Source organism: Cadophora gregata (genome assembly GCF_030347475.1).
Source record: "Cadophora gregata isolate MNR1 chromosome Unknown scaffold_16, whole genome shotgun sequence".
NCBI lineage: Eukaryota > Fungi > Ascomycota > Leotiomycetes > Helotiales > Ploettnerulaceae > Cadophora > Cadophora gregata.
Genome location: NW_026695939.1, coordinates 1092543 through 1113870, shown reverse-complemented (window position 1 = coordinate 1113870; position 21328 = coordinate 1092543). Strand labels below are relative to the sequence as shown.

The 21328-nt window shown below is 50.4% G+C and overlaps 4 protein-coding genes across 4 annotated transcripts; 2 read left to right on the top strand and 2 right to left on the bottom strand.

The window, feature by feature from the left end:
- Window positions 1-5736: 5736 nt before the first annotated feature.
- ONS95_005602 (uncharacterized protein) lies at window positions 5737-7174 on the bottom strand (the record flags this gene model as incomplete). The annotated part of the gene is made up of 2 exons (XM_058499021.1): window positions 5737-6013; window positions 6066-7174. The coding sequence occupies 2 exons, from the start codon at window positions 7172-7174 to the stop codon at window positions 5737-5739; spliced, it is 1386 nt and encodes a 461-aa protein (XP_058351288.1).
- Window positions 7175-12006: 4832 nt separating this feature from the next.
- Window positions 12007-13487, bottom strand: ATG18 (autophagy protein; the record flags this gene model as incomplete). Its single annotated transcript, XM_058499020.1, has 4 exons — window positions 12007-12061; window positions 12111-13144; window positions 13227-13381; window positions 13436-13487. The coding sequence occupies 4 exons, from the start codon at window positions 13485-13487 to the stop codon at window positions 12007-12009; spliced, it is 1296 nt and encodes a 431-aa protein (XP_058351287.1).
- Window positions 13488-14474: 987 nt separating this feature from the next.
- On the top strand, window positions 14475-18158 carry PPM2 (tRNA methyltransferase ppm2; the record flags this gene model as incomplete). Its single annotated transcript, XM_058499019.1, has 7 exons — window positions 14475-14555; window positions 14768-14988; window positions 15033-15298; window positions 15415-15507; window positions 15555-16636; window positions 16695-17318; window positions 17376-18158. The coding sequence occupies 7 exons, from the start codon at window positions 14475-14477 to the stop codon at window positions 18156-18158; spliced, it is 3150 nt and encodes a 1049-aa protein (XP_058351286.1).
- A 730-nt stretch (window positions 18159-18888) lies between these two features.
- On the top strand, window positions 18889-20765 carry ONS95_005599 (uncharacterized protein; the record flags this gene model as incomplete). Its single annotated transcript, XM_058499018.1, has 6 exons — window positions 18889-19131; window positions 19192-19275; window positions 19369-19701; window positions 19767-20123; window positions 20267-20483; window positions 20533-20765. The coding sequence occupies 6 exons, from the start codon at window positions 18889-18891 to the stop codon at window positions 20763-20765; spliced, it is 1467 nt and encodes a 488-aa protein (XP_058351285.1).
- Between the last annotated feature and the right edge of the window lie 563 nt (window positions 20766-21328).

Sequence of the window (21328 nt, the reverse complement as noted above, 5' to 3'; positions counted from 1 at the left end):
CTCGGTTGGCACACATTAGTGACCAAAGCCCAAAACTGCCCGTTTCCCTAGCCAAGAAGCCTTAACGGTGTCAAAAGTGGAGGAGAAGCAGCCTAGGCATATGGATGCGACAGTGGAGTCAAGAGTGGTAATGGAAGGAATATACACCCAACTTTCACGAAGTATTACCCGGTAGAGGCTGAGCAACAAGAAGGATCAGACAATATACCATAACGGCAAGCTAAAAACGTCTCCTCTCCATGGCACTTGTGTCCTGGAAAAGTATCTGGGAGTCCGAGAAAGTCCGACAATGCAGTACGTAACGACCACACTTGTAGGCTATGTTTATGCCAGTTCCATGCAACAGGAAACTCAAGGCTAGTCAAGAACGAACGGCTCGATAAGGTAAATCAGCTTCCTGAGGTCGGCGAACAGAACATTCCCGCCATGGTTTGCATCCCTAGGTAGGGAAGGAATAGAGACATTCGTCGCTCATGCGCCGTCTTCGACGCGTAGGCTGATGCGCCAAAGCACTGCAGGCGTGCATGCTGACAGTATAAATCGTCCACCCAGAAGTGCGGTCGAAGCGCTATGCACGTTTCTCTGATTCCAACTGCCACCAACAATCAGACACGCTGTGCCCCGCGGAACGGCTCGAGTAGGGCTTTTGGTGTTGGGGGTTGGTTCGTCTCGATCGTGGAGAGAGCCCGCTCCACGACCAACAAATGGCAAAAAGTTCTGATAGGGCGAAAAGTATGTCGTGTGTATGATCCAATGGCAACTCTGATAGTGACGTCCTAAGCAACGCCATGGCCGTCTAGCCGGGGAAACCGGAATGGAACTGTGATGTTTTCCACTTGAAAAGAGTCTGTTTTTGTCGTGGGAGAAGGGAGCTATTTCGGAAAAACGGGGCTGCGGGCTTCTGGAAGAATTGCTTGTGTACGTGTGCACATGAGATGTTGACCACGGCATTGTTTTCCAAACAAGTTTCAGACATGCTCCTTTCCAGGAACGGAAAGATACGATGCCTCTTTCCTACAGTGCCTGTGAACAGCTCAGCCTCACCCGTCCACCTGATTGTGACATCAAATAGCACGGTCCATCTGTGCTGCCTGCAAAAATTGATTGGTAGGAGCTGAATCCCTACCAGAAAACAGGAGAAAAGCTGGTCTTGACGAGGCATTCTGTCCTCCTAAACTCGGCAGGTAATTGAGACACGAAGAAGTACGTACATACAGGGAGAGGAATAAGAGGTGAGTGGGAGGCAAGATGCTGACACGAGGCATCTGCCGTTTCCAACACCTGTCGTACTACTGCCGTTGCAGCAACACAGTGGTGAGGGTAGGAGGCATTTACGAGCAGAAGTCAGATGCACAGTCCACCAGACCCCATTGGAAGTTTTGGAACCTTCTGCACAGACGGAGGCACAGGGTTCCCAAACTTGGGATCGTGGAGAGAAACCTGCAGGGAAGGGGGACTGACAGCCATCCAGGCACACCAATCGTTTTGGTGAGAATGAGATGTTCATCATTACGAATCGTGGTTTCCCGGATCTGATTTGTTTGCTCGGATATGAAGCCAGGTTCTCTGTGTCGCTAACGCGCATATTTGGTCAGCTTCATAAAATAGCAAGGCAATCGCAGACTACTGTCGTTTGCTTGTTGGGAGGAAATTTAAAGCGATTTCCGAACGAGAACACACGCCAGCAAAGTCAAATTTCAAACCCCGAGCTCAAAACAGAATATTCCCCGTAGGCCAAGATCTTATCTTAAGAAAACTCCTTAGTTACGCTATTCCTGTATAGGCTTACACCATGTTATGATGGGACGAAAAGCAACCGAATGCGACGATATATTCAACTCGGTAACGGTTCTCCATATGGGAGGACTGAAAACGGACGATTGACATCTATACAACGATGTTATAGGTAGGTTAGTCGCTTGCCCTCATAGGGTATGACCGGTCTGGTTGATCCAAGAAAATGGCTAGATGAAAGAAGCCCCGGATAGACCGATCGATCAATCAATCAATCAAAACGTTACTTGGCGACAGTTGCAGAGGGAGGGGGCCGATCACGATAGGCACCGAAAGCTCCACCTCCCGCGGAAGCGTGGAACAACTGGTAGAACGAGCGGGCATGATACGGATATAGGAGTTGTTCCCGCTCAACTGTCCTGTGGTTTCCGCCCTCTTTTCTTTTTGCGGCTTAATCCACCAGATCATGCCATCAAAATGTCATGGAGTAGAGGGGTGTTCATAGCCCTCGAAGATGAGCTCGATGCATGTAATATCGTTCCATTCAAGTCAGCATGGCAGAAGTTTATGCCATCAAACTTTGGAAATCACTCCTGCTGTCCGCCTCATGATGAGCGGCGGTTAGACACACCTGCTCGGTCCATACCACTGCGTCGGTACTGTCTTGGGAGATTGAACGCCGCCACCCAAGTCTGGCAGCTGTGAAAGATCAGAGGTTTCACAGAGGGTTGAGACTGGACTTGGCAGCTTAACTTGCCGTGGCGCGCAGATAGGCTAGATAGCAAGTTAAGTTTACTAGGTACCTTAAGGTAGTACTGTAAATTACTGTATCCGACAGTCGGTGTTTTCTAAGCTCCCGTCATTCCAGCCTTATGGGTTTAGACTTTGGCCCAAGATCTGCGGACTGCCCAATGTAAACCTCCTCTTTCCAAGCGAGAAGTAAATTTACTGTAGGGTAGGTAATTTATGTTTGAGAGGGACTTTCGGGGGCGGCATTGTCAGAGGCTGGAGCACAGGACCTGCTTTCCAAAACTCAGCCAACATCCAATCCACGACAAGATATATCGAAGCAGACGACACAAAAGAGCTTCGAGACGACATCCTGGCCTGGTCCTGAACGATACCGAGTCAAATAGGGGCACGCACCGGCAAAAGCCAGCCGGAGCAGGGCATGGCCCGCATGCAGCCTTCTTTAAATCTTGCCGCAACCTTGTCACCAATACTAGCACCAATCCAGTGCTCAACCCAAGGTTGTTCTGATGGCGGCCAACAAAACGTGAGCAGCGGGGGAAGCTGGCCCTGGCACTGGCTCTGATTATGGCCGCCCGCACCTGGACAATGGACATCCCAGTAAATCCATAGTAAACTACTGTACTCGTAAATTTACCGCCAGAATAATGCCAGCCACCATGCAGATGCAGCAACAGCAATAACAATGGCTTCGTTTCTCGAAAGCCGCGCGGTTAAATAGCTCGTCTCATCCTTTACGTGAACTGTTTCGCATCGCTTTCCTGGCCTTGCCTTGCCTTGCATTGCCTTGCATTGCCTTGCCTTGCCTTCACGCCCACGAGGCTAACCTGTTGTGAAATGACGACGCACGGGGTGAAGGGATCCGGATCCTCACCGCGTAATTGCGCCACTCACAAATCAGCTTGCCATCAGGCCAGTCCCCAGTCCTGCACTGTACTGTACAGTACTGTGCAGTACCGTGCAGCACTACACTCCCATTGTTCAAGACTCAAGAGTGCCACCTACTGTACCGACTCCTTGTCAATGTCAACAAGCCAAGCCAACTCAAGTCAAGCCTCGTCCATCCGACAGGACTGGCCATCCACGCACCACCCACTGCAGCCCTCCAGCCTTCTGCAAGCCTCCCTTCCCATCCCAACGGCCCAACCCCAGTAGATGTCGAAGCCCCTGGATGCAACACAATCCTTCAGCCCAGGCCAGCCCAGGCCAGCACAGCCAGCTCAGATCATCCAAGCACCCACGAGGAGAAGATTCCACGGCCAAGTCGGCGGATGGGAGATGGGGATGGGGTGTTGTGGGAGGAGGACGAGGATTGAGCTTTGGAAATTTTTCCTGGGCATGCGCCACCACCCACGATCCCAGCATGTTGTACGTACAGTCGTGCATAATGGATTGGACTCGTAAAGTAAATTGGAACACAGTAAGTATGCTATGCCAGCCATGTAGGTAAAATAGCAGAGCCACTAGCACGGAAGTGTCTTACGATACAACACGAGTTCTTGGTTGGCCTCCGCTGTTGCGCTCTTGCCTGCCTGTTTGCTTGATGCAATTTCTGGTGATGTGAAATGTCCTGTTGCCCTGCGTGCGTAAATATACCTTACCTTAGCCCGTCTGCCAACGGGATGCGGAGGAACTGTCGGCCTTTCCCTTCCTACCTGCCTACCTACCTACCTACCTACCTACCTACTTACCCCCCTCCCTGACCTATTCTGGACTTCCTCGACTCTGCGGTAAAAGTGTCTCCAACGTGTCTCGTCCATGCCATGCCATCCCATCTGTCACTGTTCTCCCAGTTTCTCACCGCAGCATTAGCGCACAAATAGCCGCCAGGCGTGTCTCCTCCAGTCATTGCAATGGACTGTGCTGCATCACCACTACACCACACCACCCTTTCACGTTCTACGCAGCGTCACCTACTACCCAGCAATCAGCACCCAGCACCCAGCACCCACCCAATCGCTCACCTACCTAGATGCAAATGGATTTGTTTCGCTTTTTGCGACCCCACAGTCATCTGCTCCGTTTCGTTCCTTTTCCTCTCTCCTCCTTCCCTCTGCTTCCGCCGTCTCGCTCGTCTGGACTCTGGATACGGCAGCCCGGCCTCGTCGCGCACGCGCACGCGCACCGACCTACTCGGAACTCCTCACACGCGCATCACCATATCTAATCCAATGCGCATCCACCTCTATATCCATATCCATATTCATAAGCTGCCTATCTACCTAGGTATCCACATCCGAATCCACATCCACATCCACATCCACATCACACCCAATCCATATCCATGCTCTCGCCCTTGCCCCTGCCCTCACCCATAGCCACATCACCTCACCTCACCTCACCTCACCTCAGACCTCTCTGCTCTCACAGCGCGGAAGATTGCTGCAGGCATTAGGGAACCACAGCCATGCCGCGCAATAATCTGGTTGGCCCGCTCGCGGAGCATGGACCTTCTGAGGTTTTATTCACTTCTCTAGATGTCGCCAAGTAAAGAAGATTGTCACGTAAATTTAATTCAAGTCAAGTCAAATCAAGGTTGACTTTCAGATGGACGGAGGGATAGACAAGCATTGCATGTTTCTGGCGACTGACTTCCAACCCCGTCCAATTCGTCCATCCCTGTCCTCAGTGTTTTTTGTCCCTCATGTCCTCTTCTCCTCTTCGAACTCCACACAGCACAGCGTTGTGGTTTGTCCTGCATCGTTGGAAATTGGGTCCTTCCTTTCGCTTATTGCTTGCTGGCTTGGCTGGGTACATGTTCCTGTAATCTGATGTCTGCCTTCCCAAGACGGAACAGCTACGGCCAGACAGATAATCTATCTACACAAATCCAGTCCAGCCCAGTCCGGTCCGGTCCAATTCGGTACAGCCAGGCCCCAGCACAGCACAGCATAAATGGGTATTCTAGTACAATCCGCATCTAAACATGCCCAAATTCAAGAACCCCAAACATAATTACAGTCACATTGTATGCCCAAGAATGCTTGAGCCCCTGTTTGTTTTCATCAAACTCGTTTCTGTACGCCTCGTTCCTGCCCGTGACACTTTCTCCTCAGGACTGATCATCTGAGAACTCCTAGTCGCAACGCATCGCCATCACCCTTCGTATCAACCATCAGCATCCCCTTGAGACACGAGTGGTGAGTCCACTCCTGGCTCTGTGTCGCGTAAAGCAAGTGCTTCTCAACTATCGCGTTAAATTCGTCGCTGCTGAGTTGACTCGTTGTTAAATTCAAATCTGCGTACATTGCATCAACCATTCCATGGTTCCTGCCCCCCCTCTCCAGCGATAAATTCTTGTCGTTCCAAGTACGCTCCTGAGGATGACACCAGAGAGCTGTCAATCGTGCCGTGACTTGCAGGTGGTGGGGTGTAATGGCTTGAAGAGCTGTACGACGGCTGTCTCGACTGGTTCTCCGAAGCGCGAGATGCAATTCTCATAGAGCTGTGGTCACCATTGTCGTAATTCTGTGGTCTGAAGTCCACAGTCTCAATATCAAATCGCTTCGCACATCCATCCTCCATGTGCCTATAAACAGAATTAGCATAGTACTTTCAGCTCCAATGCGTACCGTTTGTACCTTCTTAAGGTGTCTTTTCTGGCAAAGAATCTGTTACAGTAGTCGCATCGGTGGTTTCGTTGCTTCATGTGGACGCTCTGGTGGTGCCTCTGCAAATCTGTTTTCCTTACAAACTTCTTGCTGCAGTTTTCTATGGGACATGGGAAAGGGTACTCTCGACCGGCATCATGCGTTTCCATGTGGGCTTTGAAGTTGTAGCTCCTGCCAAAAAGCTTGCCACATCCACTGACACTGCATTGGAAGTTCGCGTCCTCCTTGGTGGTGAGTTTACGTGGTTGTCTTGTCCGTGCTATGGTACTCGGACGACGGCGTTGACCTTGAAGTCCCGATGAGATCCCTTCCAAGCTCTCTGATCGTCTGTCGTAGGGAGGAAGAGGAAGCGAGGAGAGTGAAGGGAGGTCCTGGGTCGTGGTATACTCTACTTTCGGCCATCCCATAACACTTGGTTCATGGTAGAAAGTTGTCTCGAGACTTCCTGGATATGAACTAGCCGAGGTGACGATAATATTGTGACTGAGTTGGGGTGAGCTCATAATAATGCCTTCATGGCCCGACACGAAGTCAGGATGGTCCTCCATCTTGATCCGAGGAGTGTACGAATGAGTTGATCCGGCCTGGGTGAAGATCTCTGACGCTGGTGCAGAAGAGAAGGAAGACCTTTGGGATGTATTACCAGATGGTGCTGGCGAAGCAGGGAGAATGGAGACTTCAGCAGGTTGAGAGGAGTATATGTCATTACTGTAGGGAGCTGCTGATACTGCTGGATGAAAAGGTGCAAACGGATCATACTCAGCAGAGAGAATGTTGGGGGTAGATTGTGTCGATCTAGGTGTGTCTCGGTGATGTAAATCGCCTGTTGGCCAGTTGTTGGTTGCGGGGGGTGATTGCATGGATCCACCTGACTCGACGTTGGATCCTGGAATTGGACAAGAATACAAGCCAAGGCCCTGGAGAGAGTCGGTTGATCGGTATCTGGAGTCACTCTGGGCTGGAGAAGGATATTCATAAAGTTGCTGATGGCTAGAGGTGTACCGGTATGGTGAGGATGGCGAACGAGCGGATTGTGGGGTCAAGTCCATCTTAGGAAGAATGGGCGAAGGACGAAGCATATGCTGATTGGAACAGGAGGAGAAGCAAGTCAGAATTCGAAATGCGGAGGACAAGTTGAGTGAGCCAGTACAGTTATCGAAGAAGTGCTTCTCGAGTAAAGTGATCTTGGTTGGGGAGAAGTAGTCTGGTCGGTAACCTCATAGGATGTTGGTTAGAGGTGAGAGGAGGATGACACTTGAAGGTGCCAGCGTGACGAGAAATATCGAGGAGCAGACCAGTTGTGACAGAACTAACAAGACAATAATAGTTCGAGGAAGGACTTGTGCTTGGTCGTAGGAAGTGGAAGTGAAGTGGGCGATGAAAATTCGAAGAGGGTCCCAACGCAGACTTAAACTACTGTTGCCCCTCGAGCAAACACTTGCTCATGAGATGATATCGGGTCTAGTCATGCAAATCCCATTGATTGCCCTTGGCCGAGAAGGGTGGACGACGGTCTTAGCAGGATGAGGGGGCTTGACTCTTCAGGGAGCGATGAGATGGGGGAAACGGAAGGTTAGGGTCATGGGCATGGGCCTGGGGAGCGGGGGGTCTAATCTGGCTCTCTGGATGCACCTGCAGTGGAGCCATCATGGTGGGCAGTGGGTACTGGGTACTGGGTATCCCAGCAGTTGTAAATGACTGCCCAGTGGCTCTAGGCTGCTGCAGACGTAAAATACGCCTGAGGAGTTAGTACGTAAGGTACTTTCAAGTTGTTGCCAGAGGAAGCAGGAGTTTAGGGAGGTACCGAGCGACCGTTGTGAGAACCTAGGCTGGACCAGGGTGTCTGGCACTTCCCTGCCAGTGCCCTGCCAGTGCCAATCGACATCAATGATCAGCCGTCGACATCAACATTCAACAATAATGGTCGGTGTGGGCAGCCCTGATCAGCTTCGACCTCCTGTGGGTTGCGGGAGGTGCACGCTGACATAAGATGCTCGGGTACAAATACAAGTGGACGAGGGGCAGGACGAAATTGCGAAAGCGAGATGCCCTTAAGAACCAGAAGACCGATTGTAGTATTGTCCAGGCAGGTAAGCAGAGGGGGGAGACAGTGGCAGGGATCCCTACCGCGTGCTGAGCACGCCCCTGCAACACCGCCAGTGGCTCTGAGCACACTGCCTGTGCCTGCGTTTGTAAATTTAACAACATGCCTAAAGCTGTCTGGAGCCCAGCATTGATGCCTGCCATCTCATCCTCGGTGATCCATCTCAACGCATACCACCCTAGCAGGCTAGCACCTCGCCGTCGTGAAGAAAGTAGGTGCAGGTGGTCTCGCGTGTACGTACGAAACCTTTACCTTTAGGTAGCGAGGGTAGGTAACTTCGTAAGGTAGTCTGCACTAGCCCCGACCCGTTGGAGAGGACGAGATTTAGCTCCCCCAAGTCTCGGTAAGACGTAAGAGGGGCTTCAGGGTCAGGGGCAAGATCCGGCGCCCTCAACTGGACTGTTAAACGACAAGCGACTTTTGGAGGGATGAGGTGGAGGGATTACTGTAGGGGCAGGGACTACCAAAGGGTAACATCGTAAGGCAAATTTACCTTCCACCAGGGCCCACCGTCCACCGTTAAAGTGCTGAGACAGGCCGGGGCAGCATGCAGGTCACCCATCACCGAGTAGAGAAACGAAACCATGCTGTAAATTTACAGGACATGAGAATACCTAGGATGAGTGGAGAGCGAAGTGGATGAAGAAAACATCGATGTCTAATTGCTGATATATCCGTTCGTTGTCCCGCAACTTTCCGGCAAGCTCTCCTTGCTTAAGCCCGTTACGCCTCCACGTCGACGAAAAGCACAAAGGAAACTGTCTAGGTACGGTACGTAACCAACCTGCTGCATTTTCGACAGCGTTCCGAGGCTCCGAATAGCGATCAATAATATGACTTTCTAAAAGCCCCCTAGTGCTTCGCTTACCCGAAGAACTTATTGTGATCTCGATGGCATTCGAGCATGCTAATCTCTGATTTTAACTACATTCGGCAAGAGACAGGCGCATATTCAGAGAAGCGTTGCTGTATGTACAATATCTCAATGACAGCGCATGCACGCCCATCGGCTTTCCGGGGCTGTGATACCGCTCGCTCTGTACGTGATCCAATCTCGATCCATTCTTGGGGTTGGAAGAGTGCCACCGCGAACGTCCTTCGCAAGCGCCAAAAACAACTCAGAGCATGAAACTTGCTTGCTCCTCCGCAGCGCCCATCACTTCTAGGGCCGCAGAGCCAGGCATATTCGGTAGCTGTTCGTTGTTTATTGGACATGTGGAGATTGGACTTGCTGCAGAGACTTCGATATTGACGACACATGAGAAGTTGGGTGTGGCCTGCCTGACGGAGACTTCAGCCTTCAGCGTCTCCGCGCCAATTCAGCGCCCCTTGAGCCTGTGTCCCGTCAATCAGAGTCGACCCCGGCACCAGCTTTTAGCGTTAGGGTCCGTTGCCAGCGCCAGCCAGCGTCAACTGGGTCACTGGGACATCCGCACTGCTGGCCTTATCAACAGCCGCGATCGTGTAGTAGTAGCTCCGCCTCAGATCGGGGCTTGGAGGATCTCCATTGGTGGGCTCGTAAAACCTGCTTCTACGTGACGAATGGCAAGCTAGAGGCTGGCGGTATCTCACTGCAGTAGTCTGAACTGCAGCATGCAGCACAGCCTCGGGTTTCGAGCTTCAGGACAGGGAGGCAGACCTGACATGGGTGTGGGATGCCTGGAAGTCGTTTGTTGGCTTTCGACCAGAGCGGCTATTTTGAAATCTGGCCTGCCTATTTCGGAACTCCCTTGCCCACACTTCTTGGGGTGACTCTGAGGTCGAGCAGGGCCGTTTCAGGGCTTGGATGATTACGGCGTTCGGATTGAATTAAATAAGACATCGACTTTTAAGCATAAACTCTCAAAATCATTCCGTCCCTACCCCGGCGCAGGCCTAGGGAAGTTGGCCGCCACGCCATGCTCAGGTACAGGTACCGGATCAAGATAAGATTGCAGGTGGGCGATGCTGGAGCATGATGAACATCATACCGGGACCCACCCAGAGGAAGTCCTCCAGGTCACCACACGACCTCATGTGGGATTGTTGACCTTACCTTACCTACCTAAGTGCCCCCGCTCCCATCTAAGCGAGATCCGCAACTAGACACCTAGGCAGAGGGTAAGTAGGAGGTAGTTGGTAGCTGGTCTGGTCTGGCATGGCTAAGTGATGAATGCCACCTGTTAGCATCTGCTTTGCACTGTAAAATGTACATTTGCACGAACTCACCAACAGGAGCAAAATGAATTAGCAACACTGCCCTCTTGCTAAAAGTGAAAAGATTAGAACACTGACGAACACTTCCGGGGGACCCTTAAACTGCTCGCCTGACGACCCATCTTCCCGTGGCTACCGGCTAGCGCGAGTGTTTGGACTCAGATAACGTCAAACGACAGATCTCGGCTTCGTTCTCCGAAGAACTGGACACGCCATACATTCCTGCAGATCAGCTCCAAGCTCGGAGGGATTTTTGCGGCAACCTTCCAGGTAGTGCAGGTGTTATGTCATACTGTCCAGAAGACCAAGAAGGGTGATACAGGATCGAGGCAACTCGATTAGAACGAGATGACAACCCCCAGAACATCTGCAATAGCAGTGGTCCGGACAGAGCTCCTATTGACCTTCCATACACATCTCGTCACATTGCAGACTACATCTTGGTATTGGCGGACGAGTGCTGTGTGCAGCGCTTAAATTACCCCTGCTCCAATGGATGGCTGTTCAAACGACCCCAGGGCTGCCATTGCGGCCTGGCTGAGTTTTCTCCAGTCGAAGTCCCTGCGATGTTGACGTAAACCTCCTGCTCGCACCCACACTTGGAATAATGCGATTGTATTCGCATGAACACTTGGTCACAGGGCAGGCCAGCCCTGAGTCACCATGTTATTGTTTTAGATCCAGTCAGCCTTGAGCAAGGCAATCTTACATGTAGCCCTTGGAATGATAGCAATGATGCCTGTTGCAAATGTAAATTACAGATGATAAAGTGAGCCATGTGCTGGCCCAATCGTGGCAAACAGAAGTATAACACATACAATTCCCCGTTCACTCTCATCCCTCAGACTAGGGGTTTGAGCTGTTCTGGAAAACAAGACTCGGACCGTCAACGAGGCTGAGGCAAGTTTCGATAGATTTGCCCGGAGGCTGACGCTGTCCCCATCTCAAGCAATGCTCTCATTTGTCATGGCCGACTAAAGGATTGCTCACCGGTTTCACCTGGCTAACCACAAGCAGTATTGAAAATATTACTTGTGTCGCTATACTTCTTGGATCCCGCTATTGGATCCCAACCATTTACAATGACCTCGAAAGCGTGTATCAGGCGATGGTATTCGTTATCCAATTGCGGTCTTACAACAAGGGGATCACCAGCGTGTGGGCATGGGGGTTAGAGTGCAGTCGTGTGAATATGACTTCCGATTCAAACTTCACACCACAGTAACTACCCGAGTTTCAAAGTGTAGCCAAATATCTGCAACTTGTAAGCAGCCATTCTTTCCAGTTCGTATGCAGACACCCAGAATCGAAAAACTATGGATTGCTGGTAGGGCTACGATCTCACTGTTATTTCGGCCGAGAGTGAGGAGAATGCTTTCTCATGTCTAATTCGAGAAGAGACGAGTGTCTGAATTGCGAAAGGTGTTCATTAATGTGCTAATATCACAAGGCAGCTAGCGTGCATGCCTAGTCGGGTCCTGTACTGGAATCATGAGAGTGGACGCCTGTTGCTAATGCTCGAGAATGCAATAAGATGGCTCAGATGGTCCATCTAGAGAGTTGATCGAGCGCTCACGGAAAAAAAGAACCTAAGGCGAGGAGAACCAAAGCCTAGTTGCTGTAGTCAATGGCTGACTGGTCGAGTTTATCGTCTCCTTCTAGCACACTGGGAATATTGTAAGCGTGTGCGAGATTTCGAAGCATGGCGGACCTACGAGTACTGCTTGACCAAAATCCCCTCACCTCCATTTTCCATGTCGATACTGAAAACGTAAAATCCACCATCACTAGTCACCAGCATGACCTGTGGACTGCTGCTGCTCATTGCGACCACACTTCGAAGAGGCCCACCTGTAGCGTTGACTCCCATACCACTCTTTGGCAATTTGATGAATGCGAAATCTCGCATAGGTTCCCACATCTCCGTCACCGCTTGTGGCAGGTACCCACCTACAACCCCCGCTACACTCTTTCCCATCATTTGGGATGATCGCCTCAACATGCTTCCAATGGTTCCGCTTGTTTTGCGTGTAATGGCAGGTACCTCGGCAGTATCGCTGCCTGGGGAAGTTCCAGCCGTAGGGGACTCGGCTCCACTGTCAAAGCTTCGAGATCGACTCCACCGGTCATTCAGCGACTTCGGTGAGTCTGGTAAGACAAATGCCGGGCCACCGAGGCGGAAAATGTGAACCGTGTCGGTGGTTGAGGATACACATAGGAGAGTCGAGCTCAAATTGAATGACATGCTGTAGATGGTTGAGGGATATGTTCCTCTCCTGAACTGGTATAGCTTGGTTCCCTTTGGCAGTGAGAACACTCGGATGATCGTCCCCGTCTCCGAGGCGGTCGCCAATAATGTACCATCATTATTGAGAGCAATGCAGGATAGAGGCGCTCGATGCGCTTCAACCACGTTTAAAGCCTCCAGTTTCAGCGCATCAAATATTAAGACATCCCCAGAAGTTGGTGCCACGAACGTTGACAGGGGCGGAGCATGGGATGGGCGTTTGTCTCCAGTTTCCTCTCTTGGTTTCGGTAGGGGGTAGGCAATATAGCAGTTTTCGGAGGATGGAGCAAGCGCACAAATTGCACTTGGGTTTGGCGATGTGGCAATTGTGTAGAGTAGGGTCATGTTCGATATGTCGTACAAATAAATCTCTTCTTCCAAAACCACTGCGAGACGCTTTCGATTTAGGCGCACAGCCAGAACAGCAGATGGAAAGGTTAACTCGCAGATGATCGAGGATCGCTAGATATTTTGTTAGCTACTTTGTACTATGCTGCAAGATAATGGTGTAGCTAATCTGCGAGTTGGGTTAAGAAAGAATTACCTTTGTATTCTGGATGACAAGGTGCCTTGGAGATAGTATCAGAGCGACCAAGGATGTTGAAAATAACATCTCAATGAGTGCCACATTTCCATCATCACTACTGAATATTTTCGAGAAAGGCTCTGTGTGGTAGATACGGAATCCGCGTGAGGTTCCTAGAGAAGGAGCAAAGATCAGCAGTGCAGGACAATGGCGGCGAAAACACTTACCAACAGCAAGACAGCTATAGTCCTGGTTGAAGGTCACAAAATTCATAGCCATGGTGAAGACAGACTGCGCGATCTACAGAACAAGCTTGGGAGATGCTGAGGGGGCAGTTGGCTTTCTGCAGGCCAGGTTGGAGGAGTAGTTGAGCTGGCGGAAGCCCTGCCTAGAGAAGGGAGCTGGAGTGGCTACAGCAATGGCCTGCCGTTGGGGGTGAATGGGCGCAGACTCACTGCGCAGACATTTGCGCGTCAGCTTGAACTGACTTGAAGTCACCACAGCGGTGCGGTGTACGACTTGCTATCGCGGGCCGTCGACGCAAGTTCGGACTTCCCTTCGCTGGCTGCAATGCCTTCTGAATGAGCTCGAGGTAAGGGGAGGTGAGGTGAGGTGAGGTGAGGTCCGGCAAGGTGAGGTGAGGTGAGGCGATGCGGGAGGCGGGAGGCGGGAGGCGGGAGGCGGGAGGCGGGGTCCAAGGCTACCTACGCTACCTAGGGGACCTAGGTATCTCCTTCAGGTAGGTAAGCTCAGTACTGTAAGGTAGCTGCTAGGTAGGTAGGGAATAGTACTCTCGGTACTGTACATCCGTACTGAGCTGAGAGCTCCAACAACCTTAAATCGGCACTGGTGCCCATGCCACCCTGCCACCCTGCCACCCTCGCTCCTCGGAACGGTGAAGCCAAGCGAGCCAAGCCAAGCCAAGCCATGGATCCGATCGAAACCTTCGCTTACGGTTCTTCAAGTCTTCTCCACCCAGGAGCTAGGTACCTACCTACCTTCCCTCCCTATGTACTCTACCCAGGCGGTATCATACCTGAGCATCAGGGACACGGACACAGCCAAAACAGTTCGATATCAAAACAGCAACACTTCACTTTGCCAGAGACAATAGCGCTACACGACCTCAACCTCCCTCCCTTCGTCCGTGTTCCTCGTCAGGAAAAGTCCTGCCAACGTGACGGCAGGGGTCCACATAGACGCCTTTTCTTTTTCACCTTGCCGAGGCTGCTGAACTTTTTCTCCAACGACAACGACCCAGTTACAATGAAGGAAAGTAGAGACCAGCGGCCATTGCGGCCAGCAGTAAAGTCGAAAGCGCAACTTCAAGATGACTCTATCATGGGAGTAAGTTCATATTCTCCTTTCCCTCAGTTGACGTGGAGGAGGCTGTTTCTTCAACGATCGCCTCGTTGGAAGTTGGCAATGCCAATCAATGATGATCCGAGGCGACTGCTAGCAACTTTGCTTGTGTTATTGTGGACAAAGACCTCTTTCAAAGTTCATAATGAGCCTGTCAATCTCTTCCCAAGTGAACAGTCATAATTAAGATCCGGCAGACAAATAACAGCAGTATTGTGTCGAAACGGAGTGTCGAGCGTCTTTACTTTCCGAACGAAGCCCATTTCTTCCGCTACTTCGTCAAGAAGCCACAGAGGCGCTCGCCACTTATCAATCGTGGATATTGGCTTAGAATGAAAGCCGTGGATCAAGTGGTTCGCCAGTTTCTGGAGCACACATCCGAGAAGCAGAAGATTGTCGTCAACCTCGGATGTGGATAGTAAGTAGAAGTCAATGTAACCAAATTTTGTTGACTCTTTCCAGCGATCCACTTCCTTGGCAGTGTCTTGAAAGATATCCAACTGCCTCAATCGGCGTCAAGTTTATCGACATCGACTACAGAGATCTCATGCTTAAAAAGAGGGCAGTCGTTCAACGCACTGCTGAGCTAAATTCTATGCTGACCAATATCGAAATATCGGAAAGTGATGTGTTATTCCGTAGTGATCAGTATGTCCAAGTGGGTTGTGATCTTCGGGATCTTCGGGCTCTAGATTGTGTGCTTGGAGGTGTTATGGATGTTACAAAGTGTAAGCTCCATACAGGTCGAAAGGAATGGTGATACGTTACTATTGATAAGAGTTTTGCCTCAAAACTGCTTTTGCTGAGGTTTCAGGTAAACGTTAATCGTACTGACATCTTGCAGGTTCAATCTTATTTACAGCGGAAGTTTCTATTACCTACATGAACGTCGAAGCGGCCGATGCTTTGGTTGAGTGGGCTGGTAGATTACCTGAAGGTAACAAGGCTTGTCAGATATGTTAGCCGTGCACTAATAACGGTCAGCTCGCTTTTGTTTATTGGAACAGCTCATTCCAGATGGAAATGATCATCCCTTCTCTCAAACCATGATGGCACATTTTGACAAACTACGAACGAGTCTTGGAGCCGTACGGAAGTATCCAACCGAGGAAGCTCAGAAGGGACGGTTTGATGATCTCGGTTGGCCAAGTGTCTCGGTCCGTAATCTGTGGCACTTATGGAGCTCTCCCCATTTTGCCACTACCGAGGAACGTATGGCTTTGGACAGAGTCGAGCCTTTCGATGAATGGGAAGAGTTTGCTCTGTTTGGCTGCCACTACTTCCTACTTGTCGCAAATACCGCCAGCATGGCTGCACGCCTACAAGAGCACGCAAGCAGGCCAGCTCCGAATGGTTTGGAGGAATCTGACAAGCTCACGCAGTTGTCAATTGCGAGGGTACCTGGTCCTCAGCTGGTTGGGAGATATTCGGAACATCGAAAAGGTCACGGATGCCGACGTTTTGCAGCAGCAATGTCGACTAAAGGCAGTGGTAGATACCATAGCAGGAAAGGTGTTTTCGGTGGTATGGGACTGACAACCAGGACCGACTCGTGGGACGAGTATGATATAGATTTGACGGACTCTCAAACCGTCAACTCTCAAGGCCCTGCTGTGGCACCATCCAGCAGAATGTGTCACACGATAACAGACATTGGTGACTTTTCATTGCTGGTTGGCGGTCGAACATCCCCAGATAATGCTTCTAAAGAGTGCTGGCTCTTTCACAAATGGCTCAACACCTGGGAGCGAGTTGATGACCTCCCACTTCCCCTGTACCGCCATCAGGCTACGAGAGTCGGTCCTGGATACGTACTCATTTCGACGGGTAGAATTGACTCTAGATTAATCTCTAACGAGTATCTGGTATGGAGTCGGCATACAGGCTGGATAGAATGTGGACTTGAGGGAACCAGACCACCCCCTTCACATGGTGCTATTTTCAGTTTGGCTTCATCAGAGCCCTCGACAGATCCAATATATGGTATCCTTGCAGGCGGCATATCTGTTGACTCGTCCATTGTGGAGGAAGTCTGGCGATGGGAGCTTAGTGGGATCTCCAGTAAAGTAGATGACTCCTCCGTGCTACTTGTTCTCGAATCTGAGAATGCTGACAGGCTATTAGAAACCAATGATAAAATTCCACAAGCTTGCGGATTTCGATGGCATGCAATTGGTTACTCGGTTTGGAGCTAGCGTAATCTACCACAAACGCCAGTTGTATGTTATTGGCGGTGTCATCAAGAACCGCATGTTGAAATCATCCGAGGAAGTTTGTGGTCTCAATGTTGAAGGAAACCGTGTCTCCGTCGGAATGATCCCTCTAGCATTCACTCCCCGACCGCTACTGATTGGCTCAACCGTTTTTGGTGTAGAGAGCTCTCTCATAATCACGGGTGGCTCAGCAGTATGCTTCTCCTTTGGTACATTCTGGAATAAAGGTAGCTACACCATCACTTATCCGGATTCGAACTGCGAGGATGCTCAGGGATTCTCAAAGCCTGCTGAAATGTGGCGACTCACTCGAACCGTAGCTGCCGACTTTCCAGCTAAAGAACTGGAGACGCCGATAACGAACGGCCCTGTGAGCATGATTAGTATCTCCAAGGTACAGCTTGGAACGGCAGCAGACTTCGCTCGAATTCTTGAAGCATCTACCCCGGTCATCATTGAGAAAGCGAACATTGGCCCTTGTTTACGCAAGTGGACAACGGAATACCTAAAAGAGCGGGTAGGAATTGAGCGTGAGGTAAGTACACAAAGGCTAGGTATGTCCGGCAGCTTCAGTACTCATCAACAGTCGTAGGTCGTCGTTCATGAAGCAAAAGCGCAACATATGGATTTCAAGTCGAAGAACTTTGTATACACGACCATCCCGTTCGGAGATTTTATGGACAAGATTCAAGAAGATCAAAGGCTCTATCTCCGCTCATTGTCATCTGACAAGCCCTCGGAGCAACCGGCAGACATTAGCAAGGACTTTCCGTCGATTGCATCCGACTTTCAGCTGCCGCCGGAACTCGCAGCAATTACTGAAAATATGCACAGCTCGCCACTACGCATATCAGGGCCAGTGAATATGTGGCTACACTATGATGTAAGGGGAGCCATCGGAAAACAGTTCCGCATTCTAACGAAGAAGCAGGTCATGGCGAATATTTACTGTCAGATTCAAGGGACTAAGCGACTACTCCTATTTCCACCAGCTGATGTTAAGAATCTCGGACTTGAACCAGGCTCCTCAAGCTCACAGATAAACGTTTTCGAGGAGCTCAACAGTGCTCGTTTAGCAGGCACACATCCTCACGAAGCACTGCTTCGCCCTGGTGATATACTCTTTCTGCCTCCCTTGTGGCTGCACACAGCTTCCCCAACTTCGGGAGTAAGCATTGCTGTCAATGTTTTCTTCCGCAGCTTTTCTGCAGGTTATGCAGCGGGGAAAGATGTATATGGTAATCGAGATTTGCAAGCGTACGAAAAAGGCAGACTGGACATTGCCAAGATGGTCAAGTCATTTGACAGTCTGCCGAGAGAAGTCCGTAGATTTTACCTGCAGAGATTGGCGGAGGAGCTCAGAGACAAAGTCTAAACTTGACAGCGTTGGAAGGTCTGTTGCACTTCGCACGGCGAGACGGCACGGAGAATGATGAGCTGTTCGACACGGAGTTCGTTTGTGAAGCCGGGATCTGAACAACGGGTATACCACGGCACGGCAATGGCACCGCAAAACAAAGAATAAATGTGGAAGTGAAGTTTATCGAGTTAGCATGTAGCACAGTGGTCATGTGTGCGCTGGTTACTACCTCTTGATCAAATGAATCTCTATCAGCCTCGAAAAATCCGGATTTATGAGGGTTTTGGTTGTAGGACAATGGTCAACGTTTACCTTGCCGGACGGCGGACCGTCCGCTCCGCAGCGATAGGTAAGGAAGGATTGGGACTCCCGGTTAAAAAGGAGGACTATCTCTGGGTAAACCTCGGGCTCTCCGGGTAAGCTTCGGATTGTGTCTCTTCCCTCACCCGGAAATAAAGGCCGTTCGGCGCAAATGACGAGGAAGATCTCGTGGTTGCTGACTGGAGGCATATAGTAGTGCTATCTACATACTGTCGTGGAGGCTTACAACGCCCGCTCAAAAGCTCGGGGTAATCCACTTGGTTAAGATTGGAAAGCGGCAATCTTAGTCATTCTCCGAGCAAACATCTAGCAGCAAGCATCAAGCAGAGGCACGATGGGTAGCCGCTGAAAAAAACATGACGCCTCATTCCATATCATTTTTCTAGCTATCTGCAAAGTATCTTGACAGAGAACTCCTCTCACCATGGCGTCTGCAGGTGCGGATTGCCAAGGAGACTCAGAAATTCACAAGGAGTCCCAAGATTGCTTTGCACGAGCCGAAGACAAGCCGAAGCAAGAGACTAAGAACACAGAGGAGCAGCTGGAACCACAATATGTGGAAAATAACAACTTGGAGAAGTGGAATAGCCCAAGCATAAATGCATACCGATACCTCTCAGCGAATTTTGGCTTCATCATTATGGGAATGAATGATGCAGCATATGGCGTGAGTCAAAGCACATTCAAAAATCATCAAGCCTAAGCTGACCATGATGCGTTCGCTCAGGCACTCATCCCCTATCTCGAAGAATACTATAATATCAACTACACAGTCATTTCATTGGTTTTTCTTGCACCATTTGTAGGCTATGTAAGTTGCCCAATTTCGTAGCCTGCTATGAGTGAACTCCGAGAATGATCCACTAAGCACCACTTCAATGATCCAATGCTCAAGTTTCAGCAGTCAGCAGCCGCTCTACTCAACAACAAAGTGCACATGCGCTTCGGCCAACTCGGAGTGGCCATTATAGCCCCATTGTGCAAGATTGTTGCCTATATTGTAACGTGCATCCACCCACCGTACCCAGTACTGCCTGTCATTTTCGTCCTCTCCGGCTTTGGTAACGGACTGGAGGACGGAGGATGGAATGCGTGGGTAGGAAACATGGAGAATGCCAACGAGCTGCTGGGATTTCTCCACGGTGCTTATGGTCTTGGTGCCACCATTAGCCCATTGATTGCCACCGCTATGGTTACGAAAGGCAACCTGCAATGGTACACTTTCTACTATATAATGGTAATATACCTCTGCTAATCTAGTCAACGTTCATTTGTATGGTATCGTATCTGACTCCGCCCTAGTTAGGAGTCGCAGTTTCCGAACTTATCCTCTGCGTCTGGTTTTTCCGCGCCGCAACGGGAGCTGCCCATCGAGCAGATCATCCTACCAACAATGACAAAGCCGGGCAGTCACGGACAGGAGAGGCATTGAAGAATCCCATAACTTGGATTTGCGCACTGTTTCTCCTATTTTATGTCGGCGTGGAAGTGTCACTAGGTGGATGGTTGGTGACTTTCATGTTGAGAGTTCGACATGGAAAGGCCTTCGAATCCGGTCTCGTCGTTACTGGATTTTGGCTTGGTCTTACTTTTGGACGAGTCATTCTTGGATTTGTGACTGGGAAGATTGGTGAAAAGATAGCTATTGCCGCCTACATGGTAAGTCTGGTATTGCGCTTTGCACAATCCATATGCTGTGACCACGACTTGGGTTGTATTGACGACAAAGGTGTTTTTGCTTCGAAGTCAAGGTCTACCAGGGCATATCTAAAGAGCTGCTTTGCTAATGAATCTCGTCTTAGGTCATTTGTGTGGGACTTGAGCTCTGTTTCTGGCTCATTCCGAATTTCATCGCCAGTGCAGTGTTCGCCGCGTGGCTAGGTTTCTTTCTTGGCCCGCTCTTCCCAGCTGCGATTGTAGTCGCAACGAAGCTCCTTCCGCGAAGGCTTCATGTTAGTGCCATCGGCTTTGCAGCTGCCTTTGGAGGAGGTGGAGCAGCTGTTTTACCGTTTGTTGTTGGTAAGCATTCCGCCTTTTGTCGAATGGGATCGACATCTGACAGGAAAAGGTGCCATTGCCCAGGCGAAAGGTGTCACAGTGCTGCAGCCGATTGTGCTCGCGATTCTGGTGGCTATTCTTACTCTCTGGTGTATGCTACCTGGTGGCTTTAGAAAGTCTGGTCTAGGTGATCTTCAGAGGGAGCGTGATGAGGGGAGAGCTGCTGTATCGGAGGAAGGTCAATCAAAAGGTTTTGCTGGAAAGATTGCAAAGTTGAGAGTGAAACTATTTGGAGTTCTTTGAAGGTAACGGATGGGCGAAATCAGATCCGTGTACCTGTTTGATCAGGTTCGAAGCTGTGAATGGGCCACGATTCTTGGGCCGATTTAAGTACCACCGAGAAGCCCGCGAGATGTTGCGTTCTCTGCGCACTCTGGCTTATCAGACCAGACAAAAATGGAAAATGGGCATATCTCTCACATGTCAACAGCGGGTTCTAAGCATAAAACGGATTCCCTGGTGGTTCTCACGCTTCATGTAGCCCTCCAGCCAAGCCCAGCAAAATACCTTCCCACGCCCCCACAACACTTGATCTAGCTTGCCGGTATGTCATAAGGATATCTGAGAGCTGCTGCTTAACGCTGGATGATATGTATCAATCTCAGCATCTCATTGGCAGAAAAAGAGTTGAACATGTCATGTGTGACATGTCAGGCTGGAGAGGTAGGGGCTTGAGAGGAGAGCTGCCAAAAGCTGCGCGGGTTGGTGTCTACCTGTGGTTAGAAGCCTACCCCTTCATCTTGGTGCTAATTTGGAAAGCCATACAAATAACTGACAGCCTAGCAGAGCAGTATGTCTACGCAGAC